Below are 23,647 nucleotides of genomic sequence, written 5' to 3' on the forward strand. Positions count from 1 at the left end.
AAGGAAAAAAAAAAAAAAAAAAGACATTTGTTCTGTTTGCAGGTGGTTTATATCTAAAGGGAAGTGAGGGTTACCAATAAAACTTTACCCTTGCTCATTCCCGCGGGATGCTGCTCACCCTGCACCCCTGCCAGCTGACCCAGCAGTGCTGGGGAGTCATTCCCACATCAACCTGCCTCCAAACCCCCACACCAGGGAGGGAAAAGCAGCAGGGGAACGGGGGCTACAACTTCCAGCGACCCAACCGAGATCCGCTAACTCTTGGAATCCGAAAGCCAAGCCCATCCCGGGGCGCCGGGGGAGCCTCACCTCATAGCCCAGGCGTGCGGCGCGCTGCAGCAGCGTCTCCCCCGCGTTCTTGTTGACGATGAGGCGCCGCGCCTCGGGGGGCATGGGCCGGCTGGGGGTGCTCTCCGGGCCGGGGCTGGCCAGGGGCAGCGCCAGGGGCTGCGGGAGCAGCGCGGGCACCTGCGGCAGCCGCTCGTAGGCCTTCTGCTCAAACGGCTTGGCCGGCGAGGAGTCGCAGTCTGAGCTCGGCTCCGGGCGCTTCCTGACTTTCCTCGTTACCGGTACCTGTCAAAACCGTGACACCAGGGGGTTTTTATCTTTGTTTGCACAGTACTGTGATGGGACTGTGTTTTGTCAGCGAGGAATTAAGACTTTTCTACCGGTATTTAATTTTTAAAGGAAGACCCGCTACAGCTTTTAAACACAAAATGCTTCACCCTTGTAACAGTGCCTTCAAGTAAGGTTAATAAAAGCAAACACAAAATGTGCAAAGCATCCACAGATAAATCCGAACGCAATCCCCGCTACCCTGCATGCACAACAGTGCGTTAGTTTTAAGCAAGCTGGCTCTGCCTTCTCAGAGGCTGGTGGACAATTAAGTCTAAATAAAGATACCTTATCTTCAGCATTTTCGATATCTGTGGTGTCATCCCCTGTCAGAGATGACCTCCTTCTCCTCTCCTGCAGTGCCAAGTGTTTTGTTTTACACTGACGTTTCCCTGATGGCTTCTCACACTCGCTGTATTTCGGCATCAGAGATGCATGTTGGAAATCCTCCTCCTCGTCTGTGTACAGCCCATCTGTCTTCCGGCTTTCTTTAATTTTCTGCTGTTTGGCAGCCAACCTCGAGGCTGGAGTACAGCTTGGCTGAGCCTGCCTTTTGCTGTTTGCATTGGTGGATGAAAGGCTCTTCATGTGCGGAGACACCGGGAATACGGGCAAGCCTAAATGGGAAGGGAAAGGCATTACACATCGCATGGTGCGTTAAAAGCAAAACGCATTGCTAGCACTTAACACAAGCTCCTCCAATGCTTAAGAGATCTACAATTACATTTTCAAATCGTTAATATTTTAAGCGTTCCACATCCAAACTGCAAATAGCATCTTGCCCGTTGACGCTGCGCTAGCGGTTATTGGGCAATAATAAAAACCCCTGAATTAAATGCCCCACGCAGGTGCTGGGCAGTGCCAGGGCTGTGGGGATGCGTGCCAGGCCAGCTTGGCAGTGCCACAGCCCGGCCACCACGGGCAGAGTGGAACAGCAGCAGGGAAAAACTCCCCTCCTAACCTAGGACTGCCTGATCTGAAGGGGAACCAACTCCTCCAGCAGCCTGGGCCAGCCTGGTGTGTCTCAGTGCAGACACGGGGATGGCGAGGGAAGAGGGGACAGGAAGAAAGGGGGGAGCATGGATCAGATTTATTGGGACAGTGTGCTGGTTTTGCATCATGGAAGTGGTGTTTTGGGAGAGGTGGGAATGTTGAGCTTAGTCCCAAGACAGGGAACACCTCCTCAGCAGCATTTTGACTTCAAAATCAAGCCAAGAGAAGAAAAACTACTCAAGGAGCTGTCCCTACAGAAGCTCTGTGCAACCTCTCCATCAAAAAGCACGGGATTTTGCAGGAAAAGCAATCAGATGTTTCTTTCCCCCAAGAACTGCATTGAGAAGTGAGTGTTTCTGGGACACTGGGGCAGTAAGGTCAGTGCTCTGCTGCCTGTGGCAGGACACTGGCAGGGCTGGGTTTTCTCTGGGGGTTAGCTCCAACAAGCTGGATCCCACAACCTGGGCCACATGCAAAAAGCATGGGGTTTTGGGGTTTTTTTCGCAGTGCAAGCAGGCTTACAACAAAACAAGGACAGGAAAGTTGACTTTTTATAGCCTGAATTTCCCTTGGGAAGAGAATTGAGGTGACCTCAGAACCAACTGCTTGCAGAAAAATTAAAGGCTGCTAGAAAGGAAGGGACACTTCAGCCAAATAATACCACACCACCAAGGGAAGGTGTGGAAAAAACTTTGAGGACTTGAAAGAGGCTCCCTTGCTCTGAGAAATCTCTGAAGTGATGCTACTTTCAGAACAGAAGAGATGGCAGGAGCCAATAAGCAGGTGCTCAGGGTAGAGACACCCCTACTTAAAGAGATTCGGTCCAGAACCAGTTGGTAAAAAAGAAAATAAAATCTAGAATCCTCTTGGTGGGCAGTTTCACACTTTAGTCTTCCTTTAAATAGATCTGTGAAAGCAAATCACAGAAGGCTTTCTAGATTAAGGATGAAAACAGAAATCCCTCAGTTCTTTTGAGCCACTTTCTAGAAAAAGACACATACCACGGCTTGCCAAGCAGATGTCAGGGAATTTATGGGAGACATGATGTGCAGATTGTTCAGCAAAAATCATGTTAAGTTTTTCAGGCTTTGCAATACTGAAGGAAGGCACCTAGTTGTAGGCTGAGCCTATGGATGCAAGGGTGTCTTTCCAACTCTGTAGATAGCACAAAGTAAGGAGTATTTAATTCTCATGTTCCCAACTAACCTAATTGAGCAGCATATGAAAAGCCCAATTCCAATACAGAAGTACCATCATTACCTACTTAATCACTTACTAAAGGAAAAAAATATGGAAAAGATGGAAAGCAACAGCGAGGAGCTCTGGTGAGTGCAAATGGAACAAACAGCTGCATGCGGAAAAACTACAATAGAATGAAACACTCACAGGTCTGGAGAAGGAGAGAGATACTGAAAGGATGCAGGAAAAAAAACCACAGGAAGCTTATCTCAAAGAACTGCAGGCTTTCCCATGCAGACATGCCGAGGCATTGAAAGCAGAAGTTTAATCACCACAGAAAATGTGTTCTCCTGCCTGCAAACTCCACACCAACTCTGTGCTTCACTCTGACCCTCCACAGTGGTGACAGCAGGCACCAGGCTAAATGTGCACTGGAGCTGAGAGATGGAGAGCAGCTATGCTGTGCACCCAGGAGCTTCAGGATCAGTAACACTGCAATATACCAGCATTAGACAGAAAAAGCCAAGCATGAGCCTGGGAAATGCAAGACAGCAAGAGCAGAAAAGCAGCAAGTGACTGATCCTGGAATCCCACCCCATCTTCCTTACCACGCAAAGAGAGAGAAGAAAAACAAGAGTGAGTGGGAATACACCTAAACATCCATGGAAAAAAAGAAAACCCAAACCAAAATCCCTAAAGAACTCAGGCCTCTGCCTGATGTGGGCTGTGGCAAGTCTGACTCAGAGCAGGACCTGTCTCCCTTCCCGCAGGAGCCGCGAGGTCCGCGCGGAGCCGCAGCTGCTGCCGCGTCACCTGAACGCTCCTTGTCCATTCAGCTCCCCCGGCAGCTGCCTCCTCTCCTCCTGCCTGCCAAGCCAGGCTGCCTGCAGGCCCAGGCAGCTCCCAGGGGCTGGCACATGCTTCCCGGAGGGTGAGATCCTCCTGGCTCCTCTCCTCAGGGCTGCTCTTTCCGCGCTGCTCTGGTTTTCTCCTCACACGGCGTGAGCGGCTGCGGCTCCCAAGGGAGCATCAGGAGATGTTCCAGCAGCGCAGGGTTATTGCTCAGCTGGGACCCCAGCACAGGCCCTGGCTTCTGCCTTGGTCATGGGGCTGGGCAGGCAGTGCGGTGCCCTGAGGCAGCAGCATCCCCATGTTCATGGACCTGCTGCACCCCAGCACAGCAACATCACTTTGCAACAGGATCACAGAATCACAGAATGGTTCAGGGTTGGAAGGGAGACCATCCCCTAAAGATCATCCAGTTCCAACCCTTCTGCCATTGGCAGGGACACATTCCATTTGATCAGGAGGCTCAGAGCCCCATCCAACCTGGCCCTAAACACTTCCACGGATGTGGGAGCCACAATTTCTCTGCGCAGCCTGTTCCAGTGCCTCACCACTCTCACAGACAAGAATTTCTTCCTGATAACCTATCTAAGTCTACCCCCTTTAAAATCCATTACCACCTGTCCTATCACTATATGTCCTTGTCAAAAGTCCCTCCCCAGCTCTCTTAGAGCCCTCTTTTAGGTATTGGAAGGTGTTATGAGGTCTCCCCAGAGCCTTCTCTTCTCTGGGCTGAACAACCCCAGTCCCATCAGCCTGTCTTCACAGCAGAGGTGATCCAGCCCCCTGATTATGTCTGTGGCCTCCTCTGGACTTGCTCCAGCAGGTCCATGTTTCCCATGCTGGGGCCCAACAACTGGACACAGCTCTGCAGGTGGGGTCTCACAGGAGCACAGCAGAGACAGAATCACCTCCCCTGACCTGCTGCCCACACTGCTCTGCATAAACACAAGTGGAGTAACAAACCCAGAAGTCAGAAGCCTCCACATTCCCAGAGATTTGCAGGCAGGAGTGGCAAATCATCCTGCTAATGTTAGACTGAGGCTTCAGAGGCACAGAGGCACCCTCATGTCCTGTTACAGGCTGCTCCTTGGGATACAACCAGCTGCCCAGCAGCAGAGACTGCCACAACTGCAGGCAGTGCTTGAGCACAGAGAACAGCTGCTCCGAGCCCCAAACTAAAAAAAAAGCTGCAAGTGACAGTGTACATTCTCATATTGTTAGTCTCTGCTTGTTTAAGGAAAGTCTGAGGACTAGTCCTGAGCAAGACAAACAAGTTGGAAGTCTCCATCCCCACGAGACTGTCATGCAGAGGATGCTCTGTCACACAATGGGGAAAAATGTCCTCATCCCAGTCTACTAAGAACGAGGAAATTCAAAAGTTTACACTTCAACAGGCCTGGAGAAGCACCAGCAAAATTATCTGAATGATATCCACTGTCTTTGTACAACAAACAGCAAAGCACAATTTAATCAAGTTTATGGTTTTATAGTAGCTTCCAAACCCAAGAGTTTTTTCACAGCCACAGGGCAAGTGAACCTGAATGCATAAATTGGGAGCCACCTCCGTTTCTTTCCCAAGGCCATGAGCCTGTCACTGGCATGGGAGGGATTCCAGGGCAAAGTGAGAGCATCCTTACACAATACAGCCTCTTGTTAGTGACCCTGGTTTGATCTCTACAAGGTATCTCTCTCTGAAAGTATCAAGGTGAGGGGCAGGGGTGTTTGAGTCAATACCATGCTCACCAAGGCAGCACATAAACAAAGGAACTAAGAGTCACAGCTCCTTTTTGTCCTTGGTTTGTTAAACTAAGTTTTGTTCTCCTACTGCACAAATCCTTTTGGATGGATCCTTCCCCATCAGTAAGCATCAAAGTTTGGGGGTTTCTGCCCTCAGACAATCCTACCAAGGAGAAGGACAGATGAGGAGCTTTAGGACGGAAGGGAAGCTGATACTTTTGCCTGTGACTTTCAGAGACACTACCAAGGAAAATCTTCACTGGCACAGGACGATCTGGACTCAGTCTTTTCCATGGCATGGGACAAGAGGATCCACTCTCCTCTTTCAGGGGGATCTCAGCTGAACTATAGGTTAGGCCAGCTGGAATGTGAATGTGTTCCAGGTAATGAAGCTCCCAGGTTTGTGAAGGAGCAAGGAGCCCAAATGCCATACATGCAGCTCCCACTCCCAGAAACAGTCTATCCTCAAAAACAAGCAGAGTGCTCTGAGAGGTAAGAGCAGGAAAAGAGAAAGAAAAGTGCCCTGTGCACTGTGTGATTCCATTCCCTATCAGTTCTCCAGCCAAGCTACAGCAGCAAAATGTTGCAGAGAAGGAGAATAGCACCAGAGCAGAAAATGTGCCCAGGGGCTGAGAACAATGAGGACAGGAGAGTGACCTGTACATCCCAGTGAAAATTTGGCAGATTGTATCCACAGCCTTTCCCTCAGGATAGGGAATCAACAGAAATGGGAGGGAGGATGGGGAAAAGAGGAAGCGGAGTGAGAGGTAAAGAAGAAGCCAAAAACAAGTCAAGGGAAGCTGATATGCTTTGAGGAAGCAACCCCTTAGGAGAGAGCTGCTGGAAGACCTCTGCCAAGGGGCCAGGAAATGGGGTGCAAGGGGTCTAAAGGATGTGCTCAGGACAAACCAGCAAAGCATCCTTGTCAGGAGGAGGATGAGATCTGCTCTTGAGCATATGGCCTGGGAAAGGCAGGGGAAGGCAGCAGTGCTGAGGTGCTGGAGGAGTTGGGTTCCCAAGATCAAGTGCAGCTGTAGCGGTGCTGATGCTGCTTTAGAAGCTCACAGCCCCTCAAACCCTACGTGTGGTTAAACACCCTTACACCAACTAGCAGCCCATTTGCTCCCTCTCTCACCCAAAAGCATGCCCACATTTTATGCCCTCCCCAGCTCTCCTCTAGAGATAAACTTCATCTTCACATCATCTATGAAAATATTTAAAGCCAAAACACACACGCACACACACACACAAACACAGAGTTACACACACATACACAAACACGTTTTCTGGTCTGACAAATATCAGCTACAGTGCAATTCTTAAAGAGGAGGTGTCAGTCCTTACAAAAATGGACATCTACAGAAATATATATATAGTTAAAAAAAAAAAGAAAGAAGAAAAAAAACTCTCGACAATTCCTTCACATCGGTGGCAGCATGCGTCACTGTAAATGCTAAAGCCAGCTGGTTTCCCTAGTAGTCTCTGCATACCTTGTTCATTGTCACTTGTTTTGAGGGACTCTTCAGACCAACTTCTATTGCTTTTGGCCTCTGACCTTTTCTTGGTGTGCCTTTCTTCTGTGAAGTCTTTGACCTTTGCAGTGGCCTCTGGCTGAACAGCCTCAGCTAAATCTTTCCTGCTTTGCCGGCCCAACTTGCCGGACGGGGATCTCTCTGGTGACACCTGCTGCTCCCATAGTTCCCTAAGGTGCTGCAGGTGACGCTGCTTTTTGGGATGGAGCCCTGTTAATTCAATGCACACCTTCAGGTTGGTCACCTCATTACAATTGGGCTCTTCTAAGTGGTTAGAGGAATTGTTTGTCATTTCCCTCTCAGGCCAGTCATCTAATGGAAAAATAACTAAAAATTAATCAAAAAGCCCCCTCAACTTAAAACAAAAGCTACATTTCACTTTCGGGGCATATAGTCTCAGCTTTAGCACCACACTATGCATTTTAAAGCTTCGCTCATTACGGGTTACATGCACTACAGTAACTTGCACTGCTGTGGCTACAGGGCCAATGACTTTATCCTTACATTCCAAGTTTTTTATATATACATATATATATACACATATATATACATACATATATATACATATATATAATTTAAAGTGAAATGACAGTGCTCACATTAGTAACTAGCAAGTTCAAAAATGGAAACACATTAAGCCAAAGGGACGTTCCTTTCACAAGACATTCCTTGAGAGAAACCAAAGCAAAATGCTGTCTTACCTTTGGAGTTCTTTTTCTTTTTTGCTTTTGATACAACTTCGTCCTGCAGTTCATCCACAAAGCTTTCATTTTGGCTGCCATCATTTTGCACTCTCTCACCAGAGTGTTTACGTTTCCTGTCCAGACGTGGACATGAATGTTGGCCAAAATCTTCTGTTGGCTGGTCTTCTGCCTTTTCATATACAGAATGTCTCTCTAAATAACATTTCTCATTTGAGAGATCTTTTTCCTCTGGAGTTTCAAGAAAGTGACCTCGGTTGTTTTCTGTACTAGAAAAGTTACCTAAAAATAAAAAACAAACAAATACCACAAGACCTAATAAATACGACACAATTCACTGTGAGAAGGCTTTGCTCTCTGATCTCTTCAATGTCATCTCCAGTGAATTACAGCTCATGAGGCATGCAAATAAACACAAAATTGTACTTGGGAACAAGTCTCCTCTGCCCAGCCTAAGGCAGCAGTTTTCTCAACAGTTAAGCACAAAACTCCCAAATGAACACTACTTTGTGTTGTTTTTACATTAATCTAAGAAGCACAATATTCACTATACTTGTATCCATAGAAACATCACAATATGCTTTTTTAAATAAAGAAACATCTTTAGATACTGAAAGCACAAACCCTTTTCAGAAAGCAACCTCACCCCCCTAAACTGTGGCAAGTAGCAATCCAGTTCAAAAACACTTTCTGATGACAACCAAGTATTAGTCCTCCCTTAATTCCTAATCTTTCACTAACTTCTCCCATCAAATTGCAGAGTCTGGCTTAAAAGCATTCATCCCTTTTTCTGGAGATATAAATGGTATACAGAACACGCACACACGGACACAGAAATACCACTAAGAATAGCTGTGATATTTTGCAAAAAAGCACTACTTGAATCCAAGGTTATAAAAAGGCTTCCTCACTTCAAGTAACCAACCAGTCACTGTACCTCACATGATCTCTGTCACCTCCTTTTAAAACAGACCTCACTTTTTTCTAGGAGTATTTCCAGCAATAGCAAGAGGGTGAGCTCTGAAAAGCTTACTAGAAACTAGTCTGACAAATTAGCCACAAAAACACCCATGCTGCCTTGCCCTCACCAACTTCAGCTCCCCTCCAATACTGTTTTCTCAAATTCAGAGACAGCCTATGCAATTTTAAATGGATGCTTGATTTAAAATTACACTTAATCACCATCTTGAGTAACGTTATTTTCCTCGGTTTAACCAAGCTAGCAAAGGCAAGGTTAGGCAGAGATGCAGTACAGACTTCAACACAGACAATCAGCTCCTATTTACAACTCCCACAGACAAGCTGCGGTTCTCACGTTTTAGCACTCCTGGCTGACCAACACTCCACCCCTCTGCTGCTGTTTGGCAAACTGTATGGTCCATCCTACCTCCCCATGGCTCACTGTCCCTTTTCCTCTTCCTCCTTCCCGCCCTTCCTCCTTCTCCCACCTCCCTTCCTGCAAACACATTTGCTGCTTTCCTACCTGGACTACTGATAGCTCCATTGCCCTTCCCTCCTGCAGATCCTCTCTCCCTTTTACTCAGTTTTTTACAGTTGCCCTGTCCAGCCTGGCCTTCAACTTTTCTACCCCCTTATCAGGGCTGAAATTGCTGCCCTGCAACCCCTTTTCCCCTCTCGTGCCCTCCAAGACCCACCACTGCCAGCATCTGGAGGCAGCCAAACTGTCCCATTTTATGTTGACAGCACCTTCCTACAGCTCTGCCAACCCCTCCTGGTTTCATGACTGTCCCCAGAATACCTTTTGTCAGCAACGGAAGGCTGGGGGTGTGGCGAGGGGAAGCTTCCCTGATGAGTTTTCTCCTCACCACAATCTGGAAATGGCTCCAAGTAGCACCAAGGGCTCTGGAAATGTTTGTCGGCACCAGAAGACACCCCAGCATAATTTCTACACTGCTTGGGAAGCTGCCTGCAGGGCTGCTTGTAAAACAGCACAAGATATGGGCCAAGAAAAATCAAAACAAAAGCTGATTTTCTGCAGGCGAGCGGGCGGGAGGCGCGGGCTGTTCCGCTGCTCAGCGACGCGATGCTCCACAAGGCCGTCTGGCCAACACATGCTCCTTCCAAGACTTTAAAATGCACTTTGTCACACTTCTCCCAGCCAGCAGCGCTGAGATGTTCCAGAGAACAGGTATCTCAGCTTACTGTGGCCGTGCCTCTGAGTGGCAGAGTCCCCCCAGAGCAGAATGAATCTGGCAGCACCCTGTGCTCGCACATCTGGCACGAGGACGCCGCCCCACAGCTGTGCCCTACAACCACACCAAAAGCACCAGCAGTCCTGTTTCACACAGCATAAAAGCAGCTGGCCCAGCCACGTTTTAAGTATCACAATAGAAATAAACGCATCTATCGGATTTCATTTTACATTTTTAATGCAATCTGCTATTTTCTTCCTTTCATAAGGAAACATTATACTTCTGTGGTCAGTTTCCCTGAAGAGATCAGGTAAGGGCACTCTCAGCCACACCCCTGCTGTCTTAGAGCCCTCTCATCTCCAGCAGTACCAACAGCCACACGCCATGGTTCACGCTGAGAGTCACTACACTGGGGATAGCTTTCCTGCTCCTAACACTGTCTGGCCTGAGAAAAGGCAGGCACATCCTGACCAATTCCCAGAGAAGCTCTTGCAGGGTCAAAGGAAGTAGCAGGCTGTAGGGGGGGGCAGGGGGGGTGATGGTCTTAATCTTTACGGCTTGCAGGAAACAGCAAGCTAATTCCAGCCTGCCACCACCGAAAGCAACCTGCTGCAGACTAATTCCTGCTCTATCTGCAAGAAGACTTGGCACGGAGATGTCGAGCGCCGCTCACTCAGACTGCGCTGAAAAATAAAAGAGGGGAGAGCCCTTGCTAAGAGCTTGTCATTGCCAGCCTTCCTCCGGGGCTCCACGTGCTGGGAAGAACAGCACACACCTACTGCGGCTCATCCAAAAAGCCCCGGCTGCCAGCAGCTCCGTGACACCTTGGCCGGGTGACATCCTAGAGGGACGCGCTGGGGACAGAGCTACAGAAATCCCTCTCAAGGGCTGCCCACTGCACATGCAGCTGTGCAATCCTGCTGTGCAATCCTGCTGTGCAGCCCGTGGCTGTGCAGCCCTTGGCTGTTCAATCCCACTCCCGCAGTAAGGCCATCAGGGAAGCGGCATCTCCATCTCCGCACACTAATCCCGGTTGTGTAACCACCCTGCTCCGAGCGGGAGCAGCCCAGCAGCCGCGGGACGTGCCCTTGCCTGTGCGCTCCCGCAGCCGGATTTCAGTGCCAAAGCACAAAGGTCACTCCCTCCCTCGCTCCCTCACTCATTCACTCACGGCTGGGGACACCCACGGGCGCCAGGCTCTCCTCGCAGCCTGCCCCGACACGTCTCAAGCCCAGAGGTTTTTCCTTTTTCCCCCCTGGCACAGCTGCGGCTGCCTCACGGAGAGCAGGCTCTATTAATATTTTACCACTGGATTCCGCTCCATCCTCAAACTGTTTTGCAAGCAACCGGGATCAGACGCAACATCTCCCCAAATTAAGATACAAATGTCAACAAGAAGCACGGCAACGTAAGCATAACGTGCGTGCCCAACAAGGATGAGGAGAATCTATCTGCTTTTGTTCCCACCACCCCCCTTCCCGTGCCATGTATCTACAACATCCTTTTCTCTGCCTGAGGAAGAAAACAACAACAAAATACTTGGGAGTTCTCATATCATCATTATTCAAACAGTGGTGAGGTAGCCAGAAACACAGGATAAATGCTGAGTTCTCATAGCAACACACCTCTATGAGTAAGGAGATTAAACTCTTAAATGTGTTCCCTCCTCAAGCCTCCAGTATTTGCCAGTGTCACACCAGCTGTGACAACCAGCACCAACAATTCAAACCATCTCTCACTGTCCTACCAATCTAGAAACAAGGAAGACTTAGAGAGATGCTTCTTCACAGCTGGTTTCTGTCTGAAGCAACATCTTCTCAGTGCACAGGTTACAATCTCACAAGCAGCAGTTACAGACATGCACAAACACACTACCCAAAAAACTTTCTTTCGTTTTTCCATCTTCCTGTCACTGTCAACTGCTGTCAACAAGGCCAGACCCTCCCATTCGATGCAAACAAGGAAACACATCTTAGTGTTCAAGCTGCAGATTCTTTTGTTCAAATAACATGGCAGCTAAAAACAGCCTTTCCTCTTCCCTGGAGCAACCTCTCATTGCGCTCACTTACATGCAAGGCAGCCTTTATTCATCCAAGAACAGTAATGACTATCCAAATGCTAAAACCCAGTATTCAGCAGGGAGATCACAACAACGGTAAGAAATTCCCTAAGAGATCCTCAGAATTCAACTCTGAGTATCCCATGGGGCAGAGGGAATCCAGTTGATCTCACTTTTCCCTCCAGGTACCTCTGCTTGGGCACTTTCTGCATTTGTTGCGTTCAGCTCAAACCTACCACACTGCACAAACAAGCAACCACCACTCTCAGTGCACAGACTTCTTTTTTTCTTTCTTCCATTTACGTCCTGTGGCAGGAAGGTAATAACTGACCAGGGCAAAGGACATGTTTACTGCCTCCATCTTTCATTTGTTCCAGGGTACACACAGCCCAGCAAGAAAAAAGAAAAGCAGGGCATCACCATGCAAAGGGACACTGGTACCTCACTACAATGCTGAGATCAATTGTGCAACGTGTTTTGGCACATTGCACCATTTACCTTCACACACACCAACTGCTTTAACTTCTTCTTTATGACCTCACGCCTGCCTTAAGATCAGGCTTCTAATATATTGGAGTGATTTTGACCAGCTAAGGCTTAAACAGGCACTGTCTCCCATCCTAAAAAATTAAATAAACAGGTGAAGTCATGCTCCCCCAGCCAAGAAATTCACAGTCTGTAGAATTCATTCACTCTTTCACACTCGGGTATGATTTTCAGAACCTCTGGAAGAGCTTTGTTATGAACCGACATGCGATCATCACATGCCCGTATTGATGTGTGTGTCCATGCCAATAGCTTAAATCACTTGATCTCTGAACAATCCTATGACTCATGACATATGCATCCCATAATTTATCATGTTTGTGCTATGAAAATGCACTGGAGCAGCATTGCCTCAGCAACATTTACAAGTCACCTTGGCAACAAAGCAGCTTTGCGGCTGCTCTCAGATGCCCGCTCTCAGATGCCCAGCAAAACCCAGACGAGATGGGAGAGAACTGAAGCACTTCTAATTTACTGATCGGCTTTAATTGCTCATTAATTAGCTAACATGGCTACCTGCCTTAAATTGGGCCTTAAAAAAAAAAAAGGGCAAAACAAAAAGCTAAACAAAACAAAAGCCCACCTCTTTTACCCTTCTCAATGCTCAAACTTAAGGAGACTCCCAGCACAGAAAATCACACACTGCCAAGTCAGAGGAAAAGTTTAAGGAACCGGATATTGTGCCTTCATGTGCTTCCAAAAAAGTCTGTATATGTGTAACACAGCTAGGAAAACCAGCAATTCCTAGGACAAGCTAAAAAAAAAAAAAGCAGTTTCCATCCCATGCAATGCCTCTGTAAGCATCACCTGCCTGTGTTGTTTAGGCTTTTGTTGCACGGGCAGGTTTAGAGGAGCCAAGGGGGCAGGCAGCTGCCAGGCCCGATCGGCGCTGGAGCTCCGTGCCAAGCGCGGCCGCGGCGGCAGCAGGGGAGCCCTGGAGCTGGCTGCGTGCCACAATCACAGCTCTGGATGCAGTTTCCTCCTTCATCAGGCAGGTGAAGCGCTGCCAGTGCAGGCACAACAGCCTGTCGGTTTCAGTCCTAAATTCCCTCCTCACACGGGAAAAGGCACGGCTGTTTCGCTTTCAAGCCAGCGCCAGACAAACACCAAACACAGGAAAACTTTTCTAGCAGCAAGATCGCTCACAGGAGGCAGAAAGGAAACACAAGAGGCCGCAAACCAACAGGAGCTTTAAAGCCAAACACACCAACAGCGTGGTCAGAAATTGAAGGCAAAGGGAAGGCAAAGGATCAGCATCCCTGGCTCCCAGCACAGGGAAAGGGAAGGTCCAGAGCTCATCTCCCCTTTGCCAGTCTCTCAGTGAGAGATGCAGTAAGGCTGCTGGTGGCTCAAGCCCCAACACACAGCCCAAGCCACCACAGTAGAGGCATTCAAGAGGTGTGAAACTCGGCTTCCTGATTTATCAGCTGCTATCCCGAGGGGCAGGAGGTGAACCACCACGATAAAAAACTTTTACTGAGACCTGAATCTGTACCAGTAAGTATTTGCTACTGCCCAGGCAGGCGTACAAAAAAAAAAAGGAGCTCCCTCAGCAGAACAGATCCGTGCTTTTAGGAGTTAGGACATTTGGCCAAAGTCTGAAATAGCCTGTTAAGTCAGAGCTAATTAGCAGAGGAGAGGAATGAACTAACATAAGACTGAACATACTTTCCCTGCTTCCAACAGTTATTTAACAGTCTCAAACAAATTTTAGCCAGCAGATTCAAGTGCCAGAGATCTCACTAAATGGTGAATTTACAGACAAACCATATCATCAGCCTTTTGCAAGGATGGGGGAGGAGTTTCAGCATGCAATTTTGCTCTAACACTCATACTCTGTCCACAGTCCCATGTCTCTGAGCAAGCCAGCCTTCCCTCCCTCTGTTCATCCCCTGTGCCCCCTCTCAACTCCACAGCCCATCATCCCCCCTCTGCTGAACCCTCTCTGCAGCCAGAACCAGCCAGCAGGACTGCTGCTGCTCTTCTAGCTTTCCTGCACACCCAGGGTGGGATTTAACAGAGGGCACCACCAGGGCATCCCTGAGGAGCAAGGGAGGCTGCAGGGGGGACAGCCAGGGCAGCAGCCTGCCCAGCTCTCAGCTTTAGCACAGGCAGCTGTGCCTTCCTCCCCGCAGCTGCCTCGGTACAGCCTGGGGAAGGAAAAGGCTCAGCCTGCCTCTCCCCACCCTGCTACCCTCTCCACTTCCACAATTAAAACTTTCCCTTGCTGTTTTGCCATGCCAGTTTTGGTGGAGGCTGTTTCAGTGATAGCAATGCCACAGTAACTTTAATTTAGGTGAGTAACCAAGCAAGTACGACTGACCAGCATGCTCCCTGCCAAAAGCATTAACCAGAGACCAGAACAATAACTCAAAGTTATTAAATTGCCTGAATGAAATTTTCTACTAGCCCTACTCATGAATCTCCACCTACCAACAAAGAGCACACTTAACCACTGAGTTACACAGCCACACACACACACACACAGTGCAGTCTGCAGTACAATTCCCCTTGTTTTGCAATACTTTCAGCACCGATCTTTTTTTCTGAGTTGTTCAAAACAAAGTAACAACAGAAGGAACTGATCCATTCTTTAAATATCTACGTAAATCAAAAAAACAAAGAAAAGGTGGAAACTGACAGAAGCCATATGCTTACCTAGAGTGCAAACAAAAAAGAAGTAATCTCTCTTGCATGTAGTAAAAAGTCCCCTAATATCATTTTTTAGTTTTTATCTTACTTCTAGGACATTGCATTTTCCATAGTCCTCTGACACCCTTTAACAGCCTAGAGGGGACAGACAGCATCACTGGGAGTTTGACAGACTCTGCCTGCAAGAACCTGTGCCTCACACACCTCCCAGCCACTGCAGAAGTCACCAGGAAAATAACTTCTTATCATCTGGAATTGTTACTGCCAGCTTTTATGGATAAGCCTGGCAGATCACATCCTTCCCCACTTCCCTTCACTCTTCTGCCCTCCATCCTTGCTCTGAAGACTGCAACACTGGCATCTCTCAGCACTACTGCAACTTCAGGAAGCTGAACTCCTCCTTGCTTTCCTGTCTTCCCCCATATCCTTTCTGTATTTAAAACATAACCTCGGGCCTTTGCATTCACTGGCTGGTGTGGTACCCCCTCAGTTAAAAGAGGATCTCTCTAAGGCAGTGACAGACAGTTAACTATCTCCCGAAAAGCAGGTGCAATGGCAACCAGAAACCTGCAAGCCCCAAGACAAGCACAGAGGGTACCAGCCGTGGCAACTCAGCACCTGCAGAGGATGAGGTCAGTGACTTTCACCAGCAACACAGCGAGAACACGAAGATTTGCTTGCTTTGCTGCAAGCTGCCATGGCAAAGAGACACATACACGCTTCAGAAAGCCATCTAAATTCGCTTACATCTGTCATTGTCATTTTGGTCAGCAATGGCATCTTCCAGAGCAACAGACTTTGGCTTCTTTTCACTGTTTCCTTTCAAGTTTTCCCAATCTGCCTGGCTGAATCTGCAGACCTCTGAGTCTTTGGTAGCTGTTTGGCCTTCTCTCTCTTTCATCTCCAACTCTGAGAAGCGCATCATTGCACGCTAGAAAGAGAATTGATATTAAAAAAAAAAAAGTCTTGCAATAAAAACTACTTCATTTACACCTTACCTTATATGAAAGCATTTCCAAAGAAAAATTGACTCAAAACCAGGGTTTCATATAAACAGCTAAGGGTAGGATTTTAACACACCTGACTTGTAAAACAAGTGTTCTAGCATCTTATAAGCAAATAGCCACACAATTCTTTCATATATAAGTATATATATATATATATATATATAAAAGATTATATATAAATGTATATTATATATAAAACAAAAACATTCCATTTTGGAGGTAAAAAGAGACAAAAACGAAAAGAAATAAAATAAAATTAAAAAGGAAAAAAAACAACAACACAAAACCGTACAATGAATAAAAGACGACCATGGCCCACAAACTTCCCTTTGTGTATTGGAAATGAAATTTAACTCAAAGGTTTATGTAAGAGTCTAGTAATAAAAATTTGAAGAACTGACCTCACAGTAAGCAGCAGGTAGACATAAAATACTGTCCTCTTGTAATCCTTCCATCTATGTAATTAAAATGGGCACTCAATGGATCATTTAGATAATTTCATCCATTTTTATAAGCATAAACCAATTCTTCTCTTAACAATGCAAAACAATTTGGCTTAACTCATCCCTTCATTAAAAGTAAAACACCCTAAGAATATTCCTACACAATATCTGTCTATCATCCCTCAGCATCAACCTCAATACCACTCCTACTCTTCCCTAGGCGCTCACTTGGAACCAACGTTGCCTGAGACCCACTAATGCATGACTGCAGCTCCTCACCATCCAATGGCACGTTTGGCATACTAATCAAAACTTCTGGGTATGCTGTGCTGGCTGGCACCACAGGCCAGCTCAGAAATTACAGCCAAGGTAACATGCATGCCTGTCCAACTCCCCTCAAAACTGCACAAACATTGCATTAACGTGCATTAACATTTGTATCAGATTTTAGTAACAGCCCTTTAAAGCTGGCTAGCCCATACATACCTACAAGCCACACATATTCTTTACATTTCCTCACTCTCATTAATAAACTCACTTTGCTATTTAAAACCAATTTATGGCCAGTACGCCCCAACAAAAAAGCCGTTCTGGTCTCCCCACCTGCGTCGCTTCTCTCAACTTTAAAAACTCAACTGTGGCTCGCAACAGAGAAATAAATACCGACAGCAAGCACAGCGGGTGCTGGACCACGCGGGCTCACCTGCAACGCCCGCTGCTCCCGGCTGAGCTGGCTGGAGTCGGCGTAGAGCTCCGTGGTCACACACTTGAATCGGTCACCTACATAACCGGCAGAGTTTGCGATCCTCTTGGCTAGTTTGGACGGCTTGGGTTTCAGCGCTTTGCCGTCGGCAGACTCCGCCTCGTCGGCTCCCTCTTTGGTATAGGTCTGGCTGGCATCGATGCTCGGCGGTGCGGTCCCCATGCAGAACGGCTTCGCGTCCTCCTGCACCTTGCCAAAAGCCAGAGCCGGAGCATCGCTCTCGTGCGCACCTTCCAAGAAAACAGGAGAAGGCTGGACCGCCACTCTCTCTTTAGGCTGGCTAACAGATAAATCTTCTTTCCTTAAGCCGAACACTGATGAACTCTGGGCTTGCTTGAAATTATAGGTTTCGTGAACATCATTATTTCTTCCAAACTCCTCTCTCATTACAATAAAATCTCTGTGCTGAGACGCCTGCTCTACCTTGTGCTTTGTAGGGTCATTAGTCTGATTACTGCTTTCTGTAGCAAAGCTGGCTTTCGTTACGTTTGCTTCGCCTTTAGCTTCCTGCTCGTCTCGCAGAAGATCCGGGAATAGGTGTTTGTCGCTTTTTGCAGAGTTTTTACTATGGCCAGAGTTCTGGTGCAATTTCACGCTCTTGTCATTGGGCATTTCGAAATGCATCTTCCCACCGCTCTCCAGGAGCTCTGGCAATCGGCCCCGCAGAGCCGGGTCCTCGTAGCGGACCCTCTCGTGAGACCGTGACCTCCGTTCTGTCTTCTCCTCCTTATTGATTTCCAGAGCTGAATGCTGCAACAGCATGGGGTGCACCATTCCCACTCCCAGAGCATCCTGGTAGGTCATGAACTCCCCCCTCCCGGCTGGCAGGCTGTAAGGGAGGCCGGGTTTGGGAGCCAGGTGGGTGGGGTAGAGGCTGCCATTGGGCAGCAGGACAGGGTGAGGGTAGACATGTCCTTTCCCGTGGAGGGTGAGAGGGCTGATGGCAATCCCCTCCGGCACTGGATATGGGAGGTAGCTCCTGGGGTAGGGCAGAGGAGGGGAGCGAAACGCCTCGTTGGGCGGCAGGAAGATGGGGCTGGAGGCCAGGGCAGTCTCAGTCGCTTTGAAGTTGGCTTCCTGAGCACAGGACTTGGCCACCTTACTGCTGTGTTTGGCAGTAGGGGCGGCGACGGGCTGCCCGACGTGCTGGATAACCGAGGCCGTGCTTTCTGCAGAGCTCCGCGCCGTCTTGGCGCAGTCCACGTTGGCATTGGGAGCTGGTGACGCCGACGCTGGCCGTCCCCCTGCTGACACCGTCCCCGAAACGCTGCCAACCACAGCCTCCGTGCCACCCATCCTGGGGCAGGAGGAGCTCCGTGGCTGTGGCATAACCCAGTCCAGTGCCTTGTTTTTCAGTTGGACATTCTTCCCAGCCTCCTCATTGGGGCTGGGACCGGGTACAATCCATGAGGATGGCGCCGTGCTGATAATTTCAGGCCTGTAGATGGGGCAGCTGTTCCCGGGAGAAATGGTTTCTTTCTGAACGATGTCACCGCCTGGCAAGTGTGTCCCCCCTCCTGCCCTTCCATGCACCAGTACTGTTGGCATAATTTTTTTACTGTGGTCAGACTTGCCAGCGGTTTCTGCATCGACCACTTTCGCCGACAAGTCCAGCGGTTTGTCGGTGACATCTTTGGTCGGAGTCTGCTTTTCCAGGAGTGGGGGCGACCTGCTGTCCTTCCTGTCGTGGCCAGCTTTCCGTGCATGGGGGGCAGATGGCAGGGGTGCCTCCCCAGCATCACTGCCTTTGGGAAGCTTCCCATTGGAGAGGCGAGCAGGTGGAAATTCACTGCCGATGTTCACGTAGGGCTTTGGGAGCGTAACAGCAGAGGAGGGCGAGGTGGTGATCCTGGGGAAATGTTTGTGGAAATCAGCATAGGCATCCCCGACCTGGGCGGGCAGGGGGAGGCGGGGAGATGGCCGGGGCGAGTGCGGCAGCAGGAGTGCAGGATCTCCTGGCAAGTTGGCAGGGGCTGGCTTGGCGGCGGGGACCCGGGGCTGCTTGCTGCTCTGGATGTGGGGGTAGGCGTGCGTGTCCACAGGCGTGCCGGGGCTCACACCCATCTTCCACGACAAGCTCTTATCCGGACAGTGCACCAAAGGCGGGATTGCTGGAGAGGCTGAAGCAGTCGAGAGCCTCATGGGCGACGCCAGGGACGAAGGGATGTGAGGGGCAACGTAGTGGGAGGGAGGCAGGTATAAAAAACGTTCACCGTTCGTACACACGGGCGAGTAAGCCAGGTGCTGCGGTAAGCTGTAGGTGGACTGCTGAGGTAGCAATGCCTTGTACATGTTCAACGAATACTTATTTGGTGAGTCAAGGAAAGGATATATGGTGGGCGTTGCACCCTCCATGTAGGGGTTTACCCAGGGGAGCCTTAGGTAACTAGCACCATTGACACCGAGGGGACTCTGCCTGTCACCTGCAGCTCGGTCCAAACCCAGCGTCTCCCCTGTGGGGACAGAGGTTTTTTGTATTCCAGGTGGTGTTTTGTATATAGTGCTGAAGCCGTTCGGGGCTTTTCCAGAGACAGCTGCGCTTTCCACCGCTTCGGGAGGATTAGACTTAAACTGTATCTCTGGATTTCTTTCAGGAGTAAATCCCAGACTGGCTATGGAACCCGTAGCATCCCGCGATTTTTCCGAGCCAAGTCCGCACAAGCTGGAGTAGACAATGCTGCTGGGCACTCTGAGTCCTTCTCGCATGAGCCCAGTCCTGTCCATACTCAGAGCTGCGAGGCTGTCGATGCGATGTGCTGTAGTCGCATCCACCTTTACAGAACAAGAAGCACGTTACTTTCACATCTCACTGACACAACTACCATTCAAGCTACACATAGATCAGCATTTTGGACGAGAAACAGTAACAATGCAAACATGCTGTTTGTTGTGAAAACGTACAGAGGCTGATTATACTGGAAAACGGGAGAACAGGAACTTACAGGGTAATATGTATAACACCACCACAAACAGCAACACCATTCTCTCCAAATACAAAATTCAAACAGCCAAGAACAAAGGTGTGAGGACTCAAGCAGCCAGGAGTGGCCCAGAGACAATGCTCAGAGGCACTGCTCCTGTGCAATCAGCCCTTAGTCCCAGCCCTCCCAGAACAAGAGGTGGGCTGTGGCATGGACACTAGAAAGAGAAGGACTGAGTGCCTCTCCTCCTCATCCTCCTCCAGGACCTCTCCTTCCACCTCTCTCTGCTCTGGGGCTCACCACTGCCACATGATTCATGGGGCAAGGCATCTGAGGGTGCAGCATGAAGAAAGGTCTGCCATCAAATTTCCTTCCCACCTGCTGCTCCCCATGTAGACTCAAAGAAAGGAAAACCCCACCAGCTTTGCTGGAACACTGATGTTCTTCATGCTTACATGAACTATTTTTGTCACACATGCCGGTGTTCTGCATGGCATTATTCGTACGTAACAGCAAAACCAAGAATCTGAAGTCATACAAGAACACACATCACAAAGCATCAAGAAATTAACAATATAAATAAAGCCCCAACTTCACTGTTTCACAGAAACAACCTGAATGTGCCCAAGCCCACTAGGGCTGCAACAGGAAGGTGTTTTAATCATTTCTCCAAATGGATCATGTAATAACAGCCAGGGGCAGGAGTCAGTCGTGGTGGGGAGGACAGGCACAAATTCATCTGCAGCATGAAGCTTGTAACTTCTTACCACACTGTGGTTCAGGTGATTTTCCTCCCTCAACTCCAGTCTGCTTTTCGGTGCATCAGCATCGTTAACGGGAATTTTCCTATTGAAAAACAGAAGCTTACTATTTGAAAACATCCTGTGCATCTCAGATCAATGCAATATCAGATCACCTCCATATTTTGATTCCCCTAGGGAAGTCCCATGAGATAACATATTAATCCTTCTCTCTACCCATACATGCTGACTACTTTGAAAAGCAAGGACCATTTGAAAATAAGCATAAAGGACTTTGACAACAAGAACACACCAAGTACATCTCAGAGCAACCTCTTCCAAGGCAAGCAGTTTTTGTCAAGGTCTTCTCTTTTGCTCCTTTCCCTTTCCTTTTTCCAAGGGGAGAATATCCCATTTTAAACATACTCTGCTCATATACCATCCATAAAGGCTGCTGAGGATAAAATTAAAACACACATGCTAATATCATATGAACATCAGCTCTTCCATGCTTAAGAGGGAGCTGCACATCTGTGCCATAGCAGTGTTGCAGCTCTGGGACTTGTTATCACAGAAATCACCAATAAAGAATATACCTTAGTGCCAAATTTCAAATCCCAGGGATAAAAATCACTGACATGCAGCAGAAGGAAAGTTTCAGCATTACCCAAAAGAACTCCTTTCAATCGAAGTGCTTAAAGGCATATCATCACCATAAAGCAGAAATGCAATTTTAATCCATTTGTTTTTAAAAGATTCACCTTCCCTGCAAGCAGCACATGCAGTTATTATCCCTGAACAACTGGGAGGAAAGTGGGAAGGGAGGGTGAGAAAGCAAAGTGATATGCTTGGCTGTTTTCCTTCAGTTTATGTTTGCAAATAGCATTCCCTGCTAAGACCAAAAACTTCCACCAGCTTTTTGGAGGCTGTTCACACAACAGTGAGAACAGAGAATGAGAAGAGAGAAAAGCACTAAAACCACACAAAACTGGCACAGAGAACTGGACGCGCATCTGCAGCTTCTGTCCAGCATCATTTTGCTTTTTAAAGAGCTGGGATTTAAGGGAAGGGGACACCTGCCAGTGCTTGTGTCATCCCATCAAAAACTGTGATTTTGATCGTCAATTGAATTATATTCAGCAGGAAAAAAGGTGAGGAGGAGGAGAAATTCACTTGTGGGAGACAGACACTACTGATCCTATTCCACATGACAAGCTGTTGGTCCACAGGCAAGGAACACCAAATTGCAGGCACGAGCCCCTCTGCTGCAGAGGAAACGTGCACTATTTGGTTTAATCCCCCTTCACAAATGCAGAACAATAAATTAATTGTAAAAGCACATTCAAAGGCTGTTTTGGGTACGTCCCCACTTCACTGACCCAGGTTGCCTGTTCCATAGTAAATCAGCATCTGCTCTACTGCTCTCAGGCACGTCTTGACTCTCTCCTTTGCCCTCCCTCCAAGCTGGGCTGATCTCGATTCAAGGTGGCAGCTTTCTGCTCCAGTGTTAGGGAAGTAGCAAACTCCGAGACCTCGCTCTGCAGAACCACAGTGTGCTTTAACTCGCCAGAAGCTTAAATATTTACCTGTCTTCATTAATTCCACACATGCGGACCCTTTCATTGCTCATCCAGCTATGAACGTTGCCATACAGGGGAGTTGCAGAAAGCATGACGTCTCCTTAAAAATCAACGCTTTTCTTCGAGGTTTTATATTCTATTAAGAAAAAAGAAAAGAAGGAAAAAAGAAAAAAAAATAAGTTGAGCAGATTTGTCTAGAAGGAAGTGCAAACATCACGGCGGAGCAGCCAGCCTCCCTCCGGGTAATTAATAATGAATGCAGGATTGGTGCGGGGAGTGAGCTGCCTACGTTAACCGCTAAGGGAGATACCCGGCAATAAAGGAGCAAATTGAGGGCATTTATAGGTCAGAGGAGATGGATCTTTTCCCCAGCGCACATCCAGAAAATTAAGAATCATTCCAGACTATCGACAAATAAAAGTTTCTCCGCAGCATTTCATTTTCACAAGAAATGACTCAGCCGGCCGAGTACGCACCAGTCCCCAAATCTTCGTCTCACATAGACTGAACCAAGCAGGGAGACCCCGTGAGCGTGGGGGGACATTTAAACAACCCACAGGAGCTCACAAAAGCCCTGCATTAGGAACACACAGGAGCAGGAGAGCATGGCAAGAACAACCACATACCGCATGTATTAGCCACGCTGATTGCTGATAAGGCTTTTACACGAGGACTTAAAACTGAAGAGACACTGCTACAGAAGGCATCTAAATAAAACCCTCCCTTTCAGCATCTGCACATGACTAACTTGGAGAAAGGGGTTAAAAATAGTAAGTGGGTTGGCGAGCTCCCCACCCCTTGATTTGATTAAGCGAGGAGCCCTGGTGGCTTCTGCATTGGAGCTGCTGCGCTGCTGCTGCCACTGCTGCTGCTGCTGCTGCTGCTGCTGCTGCTGCGAGTGCTTTCAGTAATTCAATGATGCCTGCTCACTCCAGGGAAAGAAATCATTAGCGGGCTCACTGGAGAAGTATTAGCAGTCCAAGAGGATCGGCGCTGTGTGCAGCCAGAGAGGCAGGTGAAAGGTAACCACATTTTCACGTCCAGTGGCACAGAGGGAAAGGCTTTTCCTCCCCTCTACCTTGCCTAATGCCACCTCCGCTCGCATTAAATTCTAGTTTGCTGCATGAGCGAAGTGTCAGGACAAGCTGCGTTTTATTAACAGGATTATCGCGGCGCA

The 23,647-nt window shown here is 48.3% G+C and overlaps 1 protein-coding gene across 1 annotated transcript in view; it reads right to left on the reverse strand.

The window, feature by feature from the left end:
- BCOR (BCL6 corepressor) overlaps positions 1–23,647 on the reverse strand; it is an 81,690-nt gene that overhangs the window by 16,767 nt on the left and 41,276 nt on the right. Inside the window, exons 2-10 of the mRNA XM_058824821.1 lie at positions 22,477–22,606; positions 20,918–20,996; positions 17,170–20,001; positions 16,425–16,478; positions 15,764–15,947; positions 7,607–7,888; positions 6,864–7,217; positions 904–1,232; positions 310–573 (exon numbers count right to left, since the gene is read on the reverse strand). Coding sequence (XP_058680804.1) covers positions 310–573; positions 904–1,232; positions 6,864–7,217; positions 7,607–7,888; positions 15,764–15,947; positions 16,425–16,478; positions 17,170–20,001; positions 20,918–20,996; positions 22,477–22,562 — 4,464 coding nt within the window. The 5' untranslated portion in view covers positions 22,563–22,606. The remainder of the gene's footprint in view (positions 1–309; positions 574–903; positions 1,233–6,863; positions 7,218–7,606; positions 7,889–15,763; positions 15,948–16,424; positions 16,479–17,169; positions 20,002–20,917; positions 20,997–22,476; positions 22,607–23,647) is intronic.

This window comes from Ammospiza caudacuta, chromosome 2, assembly GCF_027887145.1.
Source record: "Ammospiza caudacuta isolate bAmmCau1 chromosome 2, bAmmCau1.pri, whole genome shotgun sequence".
Classification (NCBI taxonomy): Eukaryota; Metazoa; Chordata; class Aves; order Passeriformes; family Passerellidae; genus Ammospiza; species Ammospiza caudacuta.